This window comes from Bidens hawaiensis, unplaced genomic scaffold, assembly GCF_021521415.1.
Source record: "Bidens hawaiensis isolate Kalapana, Puna unplaced genomic scaffold, B.hawaiensis_p1.1 tig00005142_1, whole genome shotgun sequence".
NCBI classification, from domain to species: domain Eukaryota; kingdom Viridiplantae; phylum Streptophyta; class Magnoliopsida; order Asterales; family Asteraceae; genus Bidens; species Bidens hawaiensis.
In genome coordinates this window covers 495,505-510,253 of record NW_027491327.1, presented here as the reverse complement: position 1 = coordinate 510,253, position 14,749 = coordinate 495,505, and the positions used below count along the sequence as shown (strand labels likewise).

The following is a 14,749-nucleotide window of genomic DNA, read 5'->3' as shown; positions in this document are numbered from 1 at the left end:
AAACCTAATCACAATAATTTGTGATTAAAAAAATATAACTTGAACCATCGATGATCAACAGTTTAATCGGTTCAGTTATTCGATTTTCCTTACCACCACTAGTCTCATATATTAATATGTTCACATTGATATTTATGACAAAATACCCTCCAAATTAAGGTATCAAAAGTGTAAAAAGAAGAAAAAACGTAAGTATCGAGTGATGGTGTAATATATATTTAATAAATCCATAAATATTTTAACTTAATTGTTTTAAAAGGATATATTTGATATTGGTTTTTGTTTTGACAAATATAATATGTTGTTAAAATTTTATGAGTATATATCAAATCGTCTAAAGTTTTCTTTTTCAAAAAAGTAAATGGTTGCTAATCCGCTTTCAAACAAAAAGAAAATGATCCAAAAATGATATGTACGATACGACTCAATCTACTTGGCCCATACAACCGTATCAATCTCAGACTGTGCAGCCCGATGTAGCTCTAGCCGCCTTGCTATGTTTTGACGCCTTTGTATGATCACCGGATCTTCATCCAACATGTTACCCAATTGCCCTCCCTACAAACAAAATTAATCAAAATATCATAATAACAACAAACAGAATATTTAAGTTATTACTTCAAGTTAACCTATATAAAACACAAATTTACCTCTTTTGCGCCCAACTCGGCGAAGAAACGATCGAGTAAGCTTCGTTTGGCTTCACGGACTTGACAATAAACAACAGATTTAGGAATGGAGTGTCTTAAAGTTCCAACCACCATGTGAACATATGACAAAACATTTGATCCTGCATTTTGTGAAAATAAAATATGAGTTTTTAGCATTGAAAATGTTATGACTTATGAGTTGTGTCAATAATGCATACCAACGCGACGAAGATAAGTGTCATTGTATCTATCGTAAATCGAATGAGTTGGATTCCCGCCCTTCTCAACGTCTTGTGGAAGCTTTCGAAAGAAATCAACTGTCAAGTAACTGCTTTCCATGTCAACTAGCTGTAATGTAGCTCTTTTGCTTTCAATCCTCATTCTGTCCAATGACTCACATGCTGCATTCATGACTTCCACCTTAAGTGAAGGAAATTGTTTCAACTCCTAAATTAATGAGCAATACACCAATTAAAACAAAAGTGATCATTTTCCAACAAAATACATGAAAATTAAGGTGTTATTATCACACAAAGGGCCTTTAAAGACTCACCATGGTCTCCTTAATTGACTTGTGAACCAAATCCTTCAGAATACCGTGAACCTGAAATCAATAATAAGTAAAACAACAAAAAGATTTCAAGTTGTTTTCATCAAAAGCTAGGAGTGTTAACATGCCAAACGATTCATGAGCTACTCGAGAGTCAAGACTCGGTTAAATGTCGAATTGAGCCCAAGCGGCTAAGCCTGAGCCCGAGCTTCAGTTATCGAGCTCGAGCCTGCTTACAAGCCTAAACAAGCTTATGAATTATATAATTTTGATTGAGTATGCTAATACCTAATAAACTAGCCAGGCTCGAGCTTGAAAACCTACTCACGAGCCGAGCTTTAGAATTAAAGCGTGATAAAAAGCTGAGCTTAAGAAATAAAGCATGAAACTATTCGAGCTTTAGAAATAAAGCTTAAATCCAGCCGAGGTTTAGAAATAAAGCTTGAATCAAGCCGAGCTCAAGCTCTAAAAAGTTAAATGAGCCGAGTTCGGGCCTAAGCTTTCTTTTTAAGAAATGAGCCCGAGGATGAGCTTCACTCGTCTAGTTCAAGCTGGCTTGTGAACCTAAATAGGCCTGTGATATCTATAATTTTTATTCAGCATGTTAAATATGCAGTTATATAACAAAAACTAAATATAACTTTATGATTAAGTAACTAAATAAAAATGTATATAAATTAATTAACAAACGATAAACGAGCCGAGCTCGAGCTTTAGAAACAAAGCTTAACGAGCGGAGGCACGGAGCTGTTGAAGGTTAAACAAACTGAGCCTGGCTCGTTTACACACTGTCTAAAACAAATTTGTAGACGATATGCTAATGATTTTAAATGATACAGGAAGTAAAGAAACTTATTAGCATAAAAAATTATATACATTTGCATACATACCTCGTCAACAACTGCCTCAGCAGGAGGTTTGATGGTAACTAAGGTAGATTCAATAAGACGGCGATAGCCTTGTTCAGGGGCTATTAAATGAGGCTGATATCCATCAGCTTCAGTAATTAACTTTCTCACATTCTCCAGTGAAAGTTGCTTGTCAAACTGTAATCTTTTTAAAGCAGCAGGTAGTTGATTATCAAATACACCATACACTTTCTCACCACCCGGTCGTCTGCATAAATTCATAAAAAAAAGAAGTTAAAATAACTACCAAGACCCATGAAATGATTAAAGTACTCTAATACATACATGCCATCAAGATGTTCTTTAAAAATCTGATCAAAAGTACGACAGATCTCCATTATCATATATAGTTTCCCCTGAAAAACATAATAAAAACACCATACAATAAATATAAAGAAAGAACAAATAAATATAGGAAATGCTCAGGCTTGTAAACGAACTGAACAAATGATCAAACACAAACAGGTTTTGTTGTTTTGTGTTCGTTCGTTTAGAAAACGAGCATGTTCTTGTTCGTTTATGCTCGCTCGTTAATAATATAAACGAACAGTTCATAAACCGAACTGAATGAGATAACACCATTAAAAGTAAACGTGAACAAAAATTTGTTTGGACTACAAAGGTAACAAAACTAGACTAAGTTGTGATGAGTAATATTTTAATTTCTAAAACTAGAATAAATTGTAGCGGGCTTAAAAATCAAACATAAATGAATTAATCGAACGAACGTAAGAGAACATTCATGAACACAAAAGAACGAACGATACTTGTTCATGTGCGTTCGTTTAATTACATGAACAAAAACCTTTGTCCATGTTTGTTCGTTTACTAAATAAACTAACATAAACCAAACGATTCACGAACTTACCCCGGCATCAACAGCAATGGGCTTCCCAAGGCGGCTTGATTCTGTTTCAAGATCAATGATTGTTCTGCTAATAAGAGACTGAAGACCCGGGATTCGAGACTTAATGACAGATTCCAAATGCTGAAATTATGAATCATTGTGAGAAATTGTATATCTTTTAAAATAAGACAAAAATGCTGATGAAAACGATTTAATCTACCTTGGAAAGCAGTTTTCCTAAATGTTCAGAGCCCATTCTGTTAGCAAGATGACTGTAATCAGGTGAATTAGTGAAATATTCTCGTTCTCTCTTCCGAGCAGAAATCATGTCAATGTTTTTGTTGATATCAGCTTGAGATCGGTTGACCACACCTATCCAAGGGAAATTTAGCCTATATGCTCTACCTTCTAGTATCTGCCAAACACAAAGAACGAGGCCTACAGTTAAATCGACCTAACAAATTTTGCATATTGACGTAGGCTTGTAAACTAACCAAATGAACACAAACATGGCATGTTCTTGTTTGTTTGTTTATCTTTAACCAAACAAACAAAAAAGTGCGTGCTAACTGTATAAACGAACGTAAACGAACGAACATAGATGAAAATAGATGAATGACCTAAACTAAATAAAGTAAATGTGAACAACAATGTGTTGGCCCTAAAAAATTATTAAAACTAGATTAAACTGTAACAGGCCTGAAAATTTTAATGAATGTGAACGAACGACCTTAAATAAACGTAAACCGATGAGCATAAGCAAACTTAATTGAACGAATGGGACATGTTTTCATGTTTGTTCATTTAACTAAATAAACAAACGCTTCTATCCATGTTCGTACATTTATTAAATAAACAAACTTCCTGCCGAATGGTTCATGAATGGTTCACTAAACGTACGGTTTCCTTACAGAGCTACAATTCTACATATTGGAACCAAATTTTGTAGTGAAATGGTCATATTGAAAGTAGAAAGGTTAGCTGTCACATTAGCACTTTCAGGAAAGAAAGTTCAATTTTATAGCCTAATCCCTATTAAAATAATCAATTCCCAAAATATTTGTGTTGTGAAGCAATATGCTTGATTCAGATAATATATAAACTGTAGAGGGAAGGCTGGCTTACATTAGCTGCATCAGTACCCTTGTCCATAAGGTCAATCTTTGTCAAAACACCAAAAGTCCTTTCCCCTGTGTTTAATTAAGACTTTTAATTAGAAAAAGAAAATTATAAAAAAGAATATATTATTTAGAAACAAATAAATAATAACATATCTGTATGGTATGGAGAAGATACGATAATATATTACCTTTCGGATCCACCTCACGAGAAATTTTGATAGCATCGGATGTTGCAAGGTCTTGGTTAGCAGGAGAAACTGCTAGAATAATGCAATTAGGCTGCAAGAAAACAAGGGTAATATGCTGTTAATTATGACATAACAATATATTACCTAAAGAATTAAATTTCCAGTTTATAAGGATAATCTGAAAACAATATACCTTCTCAATGTAGGACCGTACCAAATTCTCAATTTCTTGCACTATGCTATCTGACTGACCATCTACAAACATCATATAAGTAAAAATATAAGATTTGAATATTTGATCACAGAAATGTTACCTAAACAGCAAAATGAATGTTGTAAACTCACCAACAGCTACTTTTGTAAGACCAGGAAGGTCAATCAGGGTCAAGTTTACAACTGTCAAATATTAAAAATAAAATTAGTAACTTGTTGTAACCAAAAGCTGCAGAAAAGATAATTTATGGTCATAAAACATGATTATAGATTTATATCCTACCATTGGGAGAATAAATGCTGAGATATATAGGAACAGATGAAATCTGTTTGGTACGACCCGTCTCTCGGTCAGTCTCATCAGCAATCTCCTTCCTCACAGCAGCTACACAACATAAAACCATGAGCTTTACATTTCAATAAAACTTGCAACTTATATTGAATAAAATAGCATATGATGATGTTGATCATACCAAAATCAGTGAACTTTTTTCTTGGCAGGTGAGCAAACTCTGCGTATTCTCTTCCTTCTTCAGACCTATGAAGTTGTAGAACAAGAGGACGCCGTGTAACAATCCCTGAATATAGATGTTTTTTATTACTATAGTTAATTATATAAGGATTCATGCTACAAATTTAAATGAAGAATCGAATATTTAATTACCAGAGCCACGAGGCAAAAAGTCCTTCCCTACAATACTTTCCAGCACAGATGATTTTCCAGAACTCTTTAAGATAAGAAATATTATGATGAGTCACATTAATCATTTATCATAAGTCACATATAGAGGTGCAGAACGAGCTTAGCTGCTCGCAAGATACTCGAAATCGGAGCGATAAAAGCTGGAAATGAGCTGAGCTATTTCGAGCTAAAGGCGAGCCTGAGCCTCAAATAAAGCTCATTTAGTTATTAAGCCCGAGCTTGAGACTTGCATTAGAAGCTCAATAAAACAACAAATGGTGACAATAAGTCAATAAAACTAATTATCATGAGTAAAACTAGATCAATTAATGCTTCAACTCAAAATCTAAAACTAAAACATCACATACAGAATTTACAAAACAATCTGAGTTTGAGCTCTCATAAGTCAAAACAAGCAGAGCACAAGTTTCAGCAAAATAGCTCGAAACGAGCCAAGCTCGAGCTTGAGCTAATGCTTCAAGAGCTTGGCTTGTTTTCACTTATGAGAGCTCGAGCTCAGCTTGTTTTGTTTCTAGCTCTTTTTCGAAAGCTTTAGCTCGGCTCATCTCAATTTTCGAGCTCTTTTACACCCCTAGTCTCACGTCAAATAGAGAATAACTTTCTACGCTCCAGTTGCATAAACAAGCCCCAATTATTAGATACACAAACGTAATTTTAAAGCTCGTGCTCGGCAAAATCATACATATGCAAGTAAGTTACGTAATTCTAAACCTAACGTCTTACACTATATATATCTAACACTATACCCAAAATCACCAAACCTAAATATAAAAACACGTAGTGAATTCACTGAATTGCATATATATGTATATATATATATATACCTGACCGCCGACAACGGCGATGGTAGGCAAGGCGTCCCAAAGCGTAGGAAGGTGAGTGGAGGATTCGTCACCGAAATCGCCTAACGCTGTGCATGCTTTCTGTAGCTTGTTCACCAGATCGATCAGCGTCTCCATTGCAAACAACGGTTGATCGATGATGATATTGATATTAATGATGAAGAGCTAGGGTTTGAGTGAGAGAATAACGGAAGAAAAGATCAAACAAAACGAATAATTAATGTAACGGCAAATGGGGATTCGGTGTTTATAGAAGCTACAAGCGTATTTAGGGAACGGCGCGTGTGCATGTTTATTAAACAGATCGTAATACATTTTCATTTTAAATACCTAACAAAACCCGTTATGTTGTGGAGAGACACTATGGATTCGGTTGTTATTGGTTATGCTTGTGATGAAAAACGACGGTAAATTTAAAAAAGTAAAATGGTAAATACATGGAATAGTTTGTTGTTGTTTGTACAGCTTATGATAAAACAAATAAAACGTACTTTGGAAAAACGTGTAATCGGGTGATAAACCTTGTGTGCATGGTGTGGTTGTGAGTCGAGGTGAATTCGGTCGGTATCAGGTAACGACATCAATACTAAAGAAAAACTCGTCAACGTCGAAATACAACAAATTAATAATATTAAAAAAACCCTGCACGAACCGACACGGATTCTGCTGGTATTAAAGGTAACGGCAAAAGGTCGTATGATAAGTTAACAAGTGCAAAAGAGTAACATATTTAAAAAAAAATTACATGAATCTTTTTTTTGTTGTCAGTCTATTTTAATCAGATATATCATATCATTTTATGAATAAAGTGTAATAATAAGTACAATTTGAAATTGCTTTCCAATTTGAAAAAAAAGTGCAATTTGAAATTCTATTTAAGAACTTATTAATTTCCGTGGCTACAAGTTTAATGCCTATATTCATTTATTTAATTTAATTCAAGTATTCAACAGGGTCTTGTTTGTTGGTATCTAGTTTGTTATTTAAACTCAAAAGTAAAAGACAATTTGTGATCCAAATTGAGAAAGATTGTAGCATGAATCCCATGTTAGCAAAGCTAAATGAATTGATCAATTTATTCAAACATAACACCCTATATAAGTAATGGCTTTGTAGCATGAATCACACACTTGATTCACATTTTCATCTTTTAAGGACATGAGTTTGTAATATTTTATATAGTCATGTGGCATAATTAGTGCCATTTGACCAAAAAAAAAAAGGAAGAAGAGGAAGCTAGCTTTTAAACGACAAGATAGAATATTCATTGTTGGCCATATCTTCTTGATAATTTGACTTGTTTAGTTAAAGTTGTCGTTTAGAGAAAAAAAAAGATATCAAACTAAACATGAAAGCTTGTTTAACAATTCACTAGTAACAAATTAGATGCTACTCATGTTATATTATCAAACCATTAATATACTCTTATCTTGCATTTACTAAGCACAAAATTAAACTACAAAACGGTCAATTGCATAAACGTAAAGAATTGGGCACATTAAAAGTGTGATCCTTGAAATGGATTTTTTTTTTCATATTTATTTTTGGTTAACTTTATTTACTCATTATTGCTACTTAGCCATTTTTTACTCATTAACTTTTGACCACCTTAAAGTCAAACTAATTTCAATTAGTATGCTTATTTGAGTACAATATAAAATCAAATTATCCGGCTATCAATGTATTCATCCATATGACCCATTAATCAATGTTGTAAAACTCCCAACTAGGCGGCCGAGTACTCCCCGATTACTCCCCGCCTAGATCAAGTACTCCCCGCCTCAGCCGAGTACTCCTTAGGTATTTTCCGAGTAATCCCCGACTACTCCCGAGTACTCGCAACTCCCCAGTCGACCGCCTAGGACCGCCTAACGACTTTTACAACATTGCCTCTAATTGTTCTAAGACAACTATAAACATCCATTTGATCATATCTACACAAATATGAGTGGATTATAGTCTTGATGACTCGTTTAAACTTAACACGATCTCTTAGTTTCAAAGTTATTCTCATATTGGCTCAAAGTTGTGTCAATAAAGAATACAAATCACTTTTATTACTTGCCTATATAATCTTTACTGAATACAAATCAAGTCTACAAATCAAATTAGCGCGAGTCTTAAACCAATTACTACAAATCAAGTATGCAAACAACCACCTAACCAACAAGTTGTAACTATGTTTCTAATTTCAAATGCATGCTTCATAAACTAACTTCAAAACTTTAACATTAAATTTGATATTAAAAATGAAAATTTAACATTTCTAATTAGATGGATGAAAATGACAAAGCTCTAAACACCAATATCTCTTCCAGATTTCTCAAAAAAATTATTGGATTTTCACTTGATACTTGAAACACACACATGTGAACACTTTGTTTCTTTCCAGATGAAGAAACCGACATATGGTGTCCCAAGGGTTTGTGAATCATAATTTGGCTAGAATATTAGCCAAGTTAATTTGGCATGTATCAACATATACTCAAAAAGTTTTACAACAATGTAAGTGTAAACCTATCAAGTTTTACAGCAATATAAATGTAAATGTATCGTCATTCTATATTGGAATTAAAAATATTCTTCCATATCTCCTAATGATTTATCTCAATATTCTATAGTTTGCATTTGATTGTGTTTACTATTTTAAATTATTCTCTTTTATGTATTTGAAGAACTCATACCAGTGTGATGTGAAATTGAACTTTTTTCAATAAACAATTCATAATTTTGCCTTTGATATCATTGATTTCTTCATGGTATCAGAGCGGGTTTCGATCATGCTCTAAAAAAAACATAGCCCAAACCTTAAACCGAAGATTGTTCCAGCCGACGCCATGGTTGGAAACAAAACTGAAACAAACAACGAGGGAGGACCAGATCCAAATCCCAACCCGACACTAAGCAATGTTTATCGCACTGTCGCGGAAGACGAGAGACAGGCGACTCACGTTGAAGCAAGCTCAAACCCTATCCCAGGGCTTACAATTGAACAATATCAGTTGTTTTTGAATATTTTTGCAAGAGATAATAATAAAAAGATTGAAACACCATGCATGACAAACTTTGTAGGTAAAGGAAAGCAGGGCGACGAATGGGTGGTGGACTCAGGAGCTACTGAGCACATCACCTGTGACCTCAACTTTCTCAGATATCAAACCGAGAATAATTTTGAAGCTCCTGTTGTCATTCCTAACGGGACCAAAGTGCCCGTTAAGGGAAGGGGCGATTGCATTCTCAAAGGCGGTACCAAAATCAAGGATGTCCTTTACGTTCCCGAATTTAACTGCAACCTTCTATCGGTTGGGCAGTTAGCAAATGAATTAAATTATGTTGTCTCTTTCTTCCCTAATTTTTGTATGATGCAGAAGCTACACACGAGAACCTTGATTGGTGCGGGAAGGCGTAAGGAAGGATTATATTGGATGGAGATGGTCAAAGATGAAAGGAAGGCAATGATAGTAGCATTTGGCATAAGAGGTTAGGACACGCTTCCGCTGAAAAACTCAATGAGATTAGTTTTCTGAAAAATGCTTTGTTTAATAAGTTGTGTGATCCTTGCTCTAAGGCTAAACATACTAAACCTTCTTTTTCGAATAGTATTTCTAAAACATCTGAAGAGCTTTGATTTACTACATTGTGATATTTGGGGTAAATATCGCACACCTTCCTTCACCAGGGCTCGATATTTTTTTTACTATTGTGGATGATTATAGTAGAGCAGTTTGGGTGTTTCTCCTAAAATTTAAACATGAAGCTAGCAATTTTTTAAGGGACTTTCACAAAATGGTAAAAACACAATTTGGCAAAGACATCAAAAGGATTAGGTGTGACAATGGTGGGGAATTCACATCAAATAAGATGTATAATTTTTACAAAGAAAATGGCATTTTAATCGAAACAACTTGTCCCCACACGCCCGAACAAAATGGTGTCGTTGAACGAAAACACCGACACCTTCTCGAGACGGCCCGGGCCCTAAGATTTGAAGCAAATCTTCCAAAAGGGTTTTGGGGAGAATGTGTCTTGACAGCAACTTATATTATTAATCGTTTACCTTCAACGGTCATCGAGAACAAAACATCATTCGAGTTACTTCACAACCGAAAACCTGACTATGATTTTATGAAGGTTTTCGGGTGTCTAGCATATTATCGGAACACCAACACTAGTGGTGATAAATTTGAAATGAGGGGGGGGGTGTTTTCTTGGGTTACCCGCCCGGAACAAAGGGCTATAAAATCTATGACATAGAAACCAAAAAAATAATTGTGTCAAGAGACACTAAGTTTCACGAGGAACATTTTCCTCTTGAAAAAAATGTTAATAACTGTCAAGATGATGATATTTTTGAACAAGAAAGTCAATTCATTGATGTGGTTGTTGATTTCAACAATCAAAGAAAAGAAACAGTGGCCATGGATGAAAATATAGAACAAGGTGGTGGTTCTATCCAAACTAAAATTCAATCGCATGAACCAAGTTCTGCATGTGGGCATGATGAAATTAATGGGCCACCTTTAAAACACAGTAGTGGGACGCCCCCACAACAAGAACCAGATCATGATGAGACAAGTGTGTTTCAAGGCACAAATGAGAATGTTGAAAACCAAGAAGCAACTGTCAATGATGAACGGGCCAAAAGAATTCGAACACAATCGACACACTTTAGAGATTTTCATGTCAACCTTCCCCTGTCCATAGATCCTACGCGTGCCGCTGCCAGTCAAGACTCCTCTACGGTATATCCACTCTCCAATTACATTTCTTACCATAAATTTTCTAAATCTCACAAGATTTTTTTGTCAGCCATCGAGTCTAATGATGAGCCAAAAAGTTTTAACCAAGCAATGCAGGATGAAAAATGGAGAGATGCTATGAAAAAAGAAATCCGTGCTCTTGAAGAAAACAGGATGTGGAATCTTGAAAATTTACCAGAAGGGAAACGTGCTATCGACTCTAAATGGGTCTATAAGGTGAAATATAAACCAAACGGAGAAGTTGAACGATACAAAGCCCGCTTAGTGGCAAAAGGATTCACACAACAAGAAGGAATCGATTATCATGATACGTTCGCTCCTGTAGCAAAGCTTGTTACGGTCCGAACACTTCTAGCCGTGGCAACCAAGAAAAACTGGATCATTAATCAGCTCGATGTGAACAACACTTTTCTTCACGGGGATTTAAACGAAGAGGTCTACATGAAGATACCACAAGGGTTCTCTAAAAATGGAGATACCAAAGTTTGTAAGTTGAAGAAATCATTATACGGGCTTAAACAAACTTCACGAAATTGGTATAAAAAGTTCAAGACATCGCTCATTAGTCTCGGTTTTAAACAAAGTAAGGCAGATTATTCCCTCTTCATTAGGAAACAAGGGAGTAGTTTTGTGGCTGCGTTAATATATGTAGATGATGTAATCATGGTTGGAAATGATCGAGATAAAATCCAGGTTATAAAAAAGGAACTTGACAAGCGCTTCAGCATCAAGGACCTAGGGAACCTTAAATACTTTCTTGGCATTGAAGTAGCTCGAACTTCTAAGGGACTGGTTTTAAGCCAACGAAAGTATACCCTAGACATCCTTGAGGATTGTGGATTACTAGGGTGCCGACCTAGCTCATTTCCCATCAAGCCAAACATGAAGCTTGACAAGGGTGAATCAGAACCAAAGGTAGACAACCATAAATATCGCTGAATGGTAGGTCGTTTACTTTATTTGCAAGCCACCAGGCCGGACATCACCTATGCCGTTAACATTCTTAGCCAATTCGTTGCCGATCCTAGACAAAACCATTTGGATGCGGCTCATCGCGTGCTCCGTTACCTGAAGGCCACTCCTGGACAAGGTGTACTTTTGCCACGAGAAGGAGGCTACAACCTCTCTGCCTATAGTGACGCGGACTGGCTTGGTTGTCCGTTAACAAGACGATCTCGATCAGGATATGTGCTTCTCATGGGGGGAGAGCACCTGTCTCATGGAAAACAAAAAAACAATCTGTTGTTTCTCGCTCTTCTGCTGAAGCAGAATACCGCTCCATGGCTTCGACTGTCAGCGAAGTCTTCTGGATGCGTTGGCTTTTAAAGGAACTAGATGTTTTCCTAAAGGGACCCACACCCTTGTTTTGTGACAACGAGGCAGCCAAACACAATTCCAACAATCCGGTTTATCACGAAAGGACTAAACATGTTGAGATGAATTGTTATTTTGTTCGTGAACGAGTGGAAAGTCAGGATGTTCGTTTCTTCAGTATTGATTCAAAGATGCAAGTAGCAAACATCTTCACCAAAGGATTAGGTGCACCTCAGTTGAAGTTTCTACTTGACAAGTTGGGTGTTATTGACATACACACTCCAACTTGAGGGGGAATATTAGAATTAAAAATATTCTTCCATATCTCCTAATGATTTATCTCAATATTCTATAGTTTGAATTTGATTGTGTTTACTATTTTAAATTGTTCTCTTTTATGTATTTGAAGAACTCATACCAGTGTGATGTGAAATTGAACTTTTTTCAATAAACAATTCACAATTTTGCCTTTAATATCATAGATTTCTTCATTCTATTAAAAAATGGAAAAAAAAAATCCTAAAATCGTAATATTAAAAATTTAAAATGTGACGGTATGCAATGAGATATTTGAAAGGAAAAAAAACACTATAAATTATTTATTTTTAGGTATAGTTACAATGTGTCTTTAATAGCGTCAAAATAAATCTAATACGGAGTATTAATAACATTATTATATTTTTTTTGTCTGAGATTTGGTCATTCAGCAATCCTAAAGGTGCTTTTTATTTGATCAAATAAACTAAGGAAAAAAGAATTTTGTTTTCACTCCATAACATAAATAGAAATATTGTTAAGAGATCTCTGGTGTGAAAAATGTTTGTGACGCTGAACTGGAGTTCCAAAATAAGAAAATAGGAAATACGTTTTTATCATATTATCTCTCGATACATAAGCTAATGTTGTGAAAATAAAATTTTCTTTATATCGAATTCAAAGTGTCATTATTACTTAATATTCATATTTCATATGGCGAAGTCATAGTCTTCTTTTTTCTCTCAAACAAATAAAAGCCTCACTGGCGCTAAGCTTGAGGGAATGCTAGACGTTTGGTAATTTCTCCTCCGACCAAGATAAAAGATCCCATTGAAGCGGCGGATCCCATGCATATTATATGTACATATGGTTGCACAAATTGCATAGTATCATAAAAGTTTTTCAATCATATGGTAATATGAATATACGTTCATAAAAACAACAAGCATTTTGCGTTTAAAATGTGGTCAACATCATGCATGTCACATCATATGGGTTGTAGGATATTATATAGACTGGCAGACTACATAGTTTTTGTAGACTATAAGCCCAACACATCATATGTGACGCATAATGAAAAATTTCATATCATATTGGTTGTATAACTTTCGGTACAACACACAACTATCATATTAATTAGTTTCAATTATAAAGCCACACGATTTCGTATAACACATATGGTTATACGTCCCATATGATTATCTGACAAAATACTATACGACCCTTATAAGCTGTCGATTGTGTATAGATAATATATTACTGATTGTGTGTATAAATATCTCATTTATTATTACTTAATTTATTATTTTGATAACTTTTGTTTGACTTCAAATAATCAAAAATCATAAATAAACACTCATAAATTGTTACTTTTGCTTCAATTTTCACAATAACGAGTTTAAGGAAGCATCCAAACACCTCTTTTATTATATTGCTTTGGTATATTCACATCAACTCACTAAGCAAAGTTAGGTATACTAAGATGTACACCTTTTTGTTTTCAATAAACAAAGCACATTTTCTTACAAGGAAAGTATAGTTGATGTTTATCGAATCATGTCAAGTGACAATTTAATAGATAATCTATAAATTCGTTATCGATAAAAAGCTATTTATGCTCTAAACTCTTTTCCATCAATCACGTTTTTATTCGGCCGGATCTTTTTATTATTTTATATAGCTCATCGCGCCTGAAGCTGTGGAGTTACTTACCCGTGTTCAGCGGGTCATGCATAGTAATGTTATGACTCCAAAATCAGCTAATGTAGTTTTTAAAAGATTGGGTTTTGCAATTCAAAAGGGGTAACGACGTAACTTGTTGCCCGCTTGCCTTCTGTTTCGATGTAATCTAAACATTTGTGTTTAATTGTTATTATTTCGGACCTAATATATGATATTAGTCAACACACCATACTAATAACATATAATAAAATAGAAGAGAGTATTCATTGAGATCATTTGATGGTTGGTTCTTGTAAAGTTGTAATTAGATACGAACTTGATGTTGCTAATTTTGTTTTTCTTCTAAGCTTCATCATGATTTTTTGATACTTCTATTAAAAATATATAAATCAAGTTTTACAATCGATGTTTATCACTCACAGCGTTACATACAATGATAGTTGTTTTTAAACATCATTTGTAGGTTGTTATGTTCTATCTTGTTTCTTTATTTCTATATAATGAAAAGGAAATTTATATCGTTATGACACATGGCACACAACATTTTATGACACAAGATAAGTTTGAAAATAAGATCAATACGGGAAGTTGGTGGTTAAAGATTGACATAAATGTGTACGCCGTCACAACTCACAAGAGATTTTTAAGATAAGAAATGATATATCATCTTAAATATTAACAAAACATAATCTTACTCGACAATTGACATACCGTT

General features: G+C 34.5%; 1 protein-coding gene across 3 annotated transcripts; it reads right to left on the bottom strand.

Annotated features, from left to right (window-relative positions):
• Positions 1 to 391: 391 nt before the first annotated feature.
• LOC143628951 (phragmoplastin DRP1A-like) lies at positions 392 to 6,142 on the bottom strand. 3 transcript variants are annotated; one of them, XM_077098381.1, is made up of 16 exons: positions 6,005 to 6,142; positions 5,142 to 5,205; positions 4,951 to 5,055; positions 4,761 to 4,862; positions 4,610 to 4,660; positions 4,458 to 4,519; positions 4,265 to 4,355; positions 4,081 to 4,145; positions 3,176 to 3,370; positions 2,977 to 3,096; positions 2,394 to 2,464; positions 2,091 to 2,316; positions 1,204 to 1,254; positions 869 to 1,097; positions 651 to 790; positions 392 to 558 (listed from the first exon to the last, which is right to left on the bottom strand). In XM_077098381.1, exons 1-16 carry the CDS (start codon positions 6,137 to 6,139, stop codon positions 430 to 432), a joined length of 1,836 nt encoding a protein of 611 aa, XP_076954496.1. In that variant the 5' UTR covers positions 6,140 to 6,142; the 3' UTR covers positions 392 to 429. The 3 variants fall into 3 exon arrangements, with proteins under 3 accessions (XP_076954496.1, XP_076954494.1, XP_076954495.1); XM_077098379.1 differs by having other exon boundaries at positions 1,204 to 1,236; positions 6,005 to 6,139; XM_077098380.1 differs by lacking the exon at positions 4,610 to 4,660 and having other exon boundaries at positions 6,005 to 6,139.
• Between the last annotated feature and the right edge of the window lie 8,607 nt (positions 6,143 to 14,749).

Coding starts and splice junctions, on each gene's coding strand:
- LOC143628951 (XM_077098381.1), bottom strand. CDS start 6,139: ATGGAGACGCTGATCGATCTGGTGAACAAGCTACAGAAAGCATGCACA. Junction 4,661..4,760: donor CAGCATTTATTCTCCCAATG/GTAGGATATAAA, acceptor AATATTTGACAG/TTGTAAACTTGACCCTGATT. Junction 4,146..4,264: donor TCGTGAGGTGGATCCGAAAG/GTAATATATTAT, acceptor AATTAAACACAG/GGGAAAGGACTTTTGGTGTT.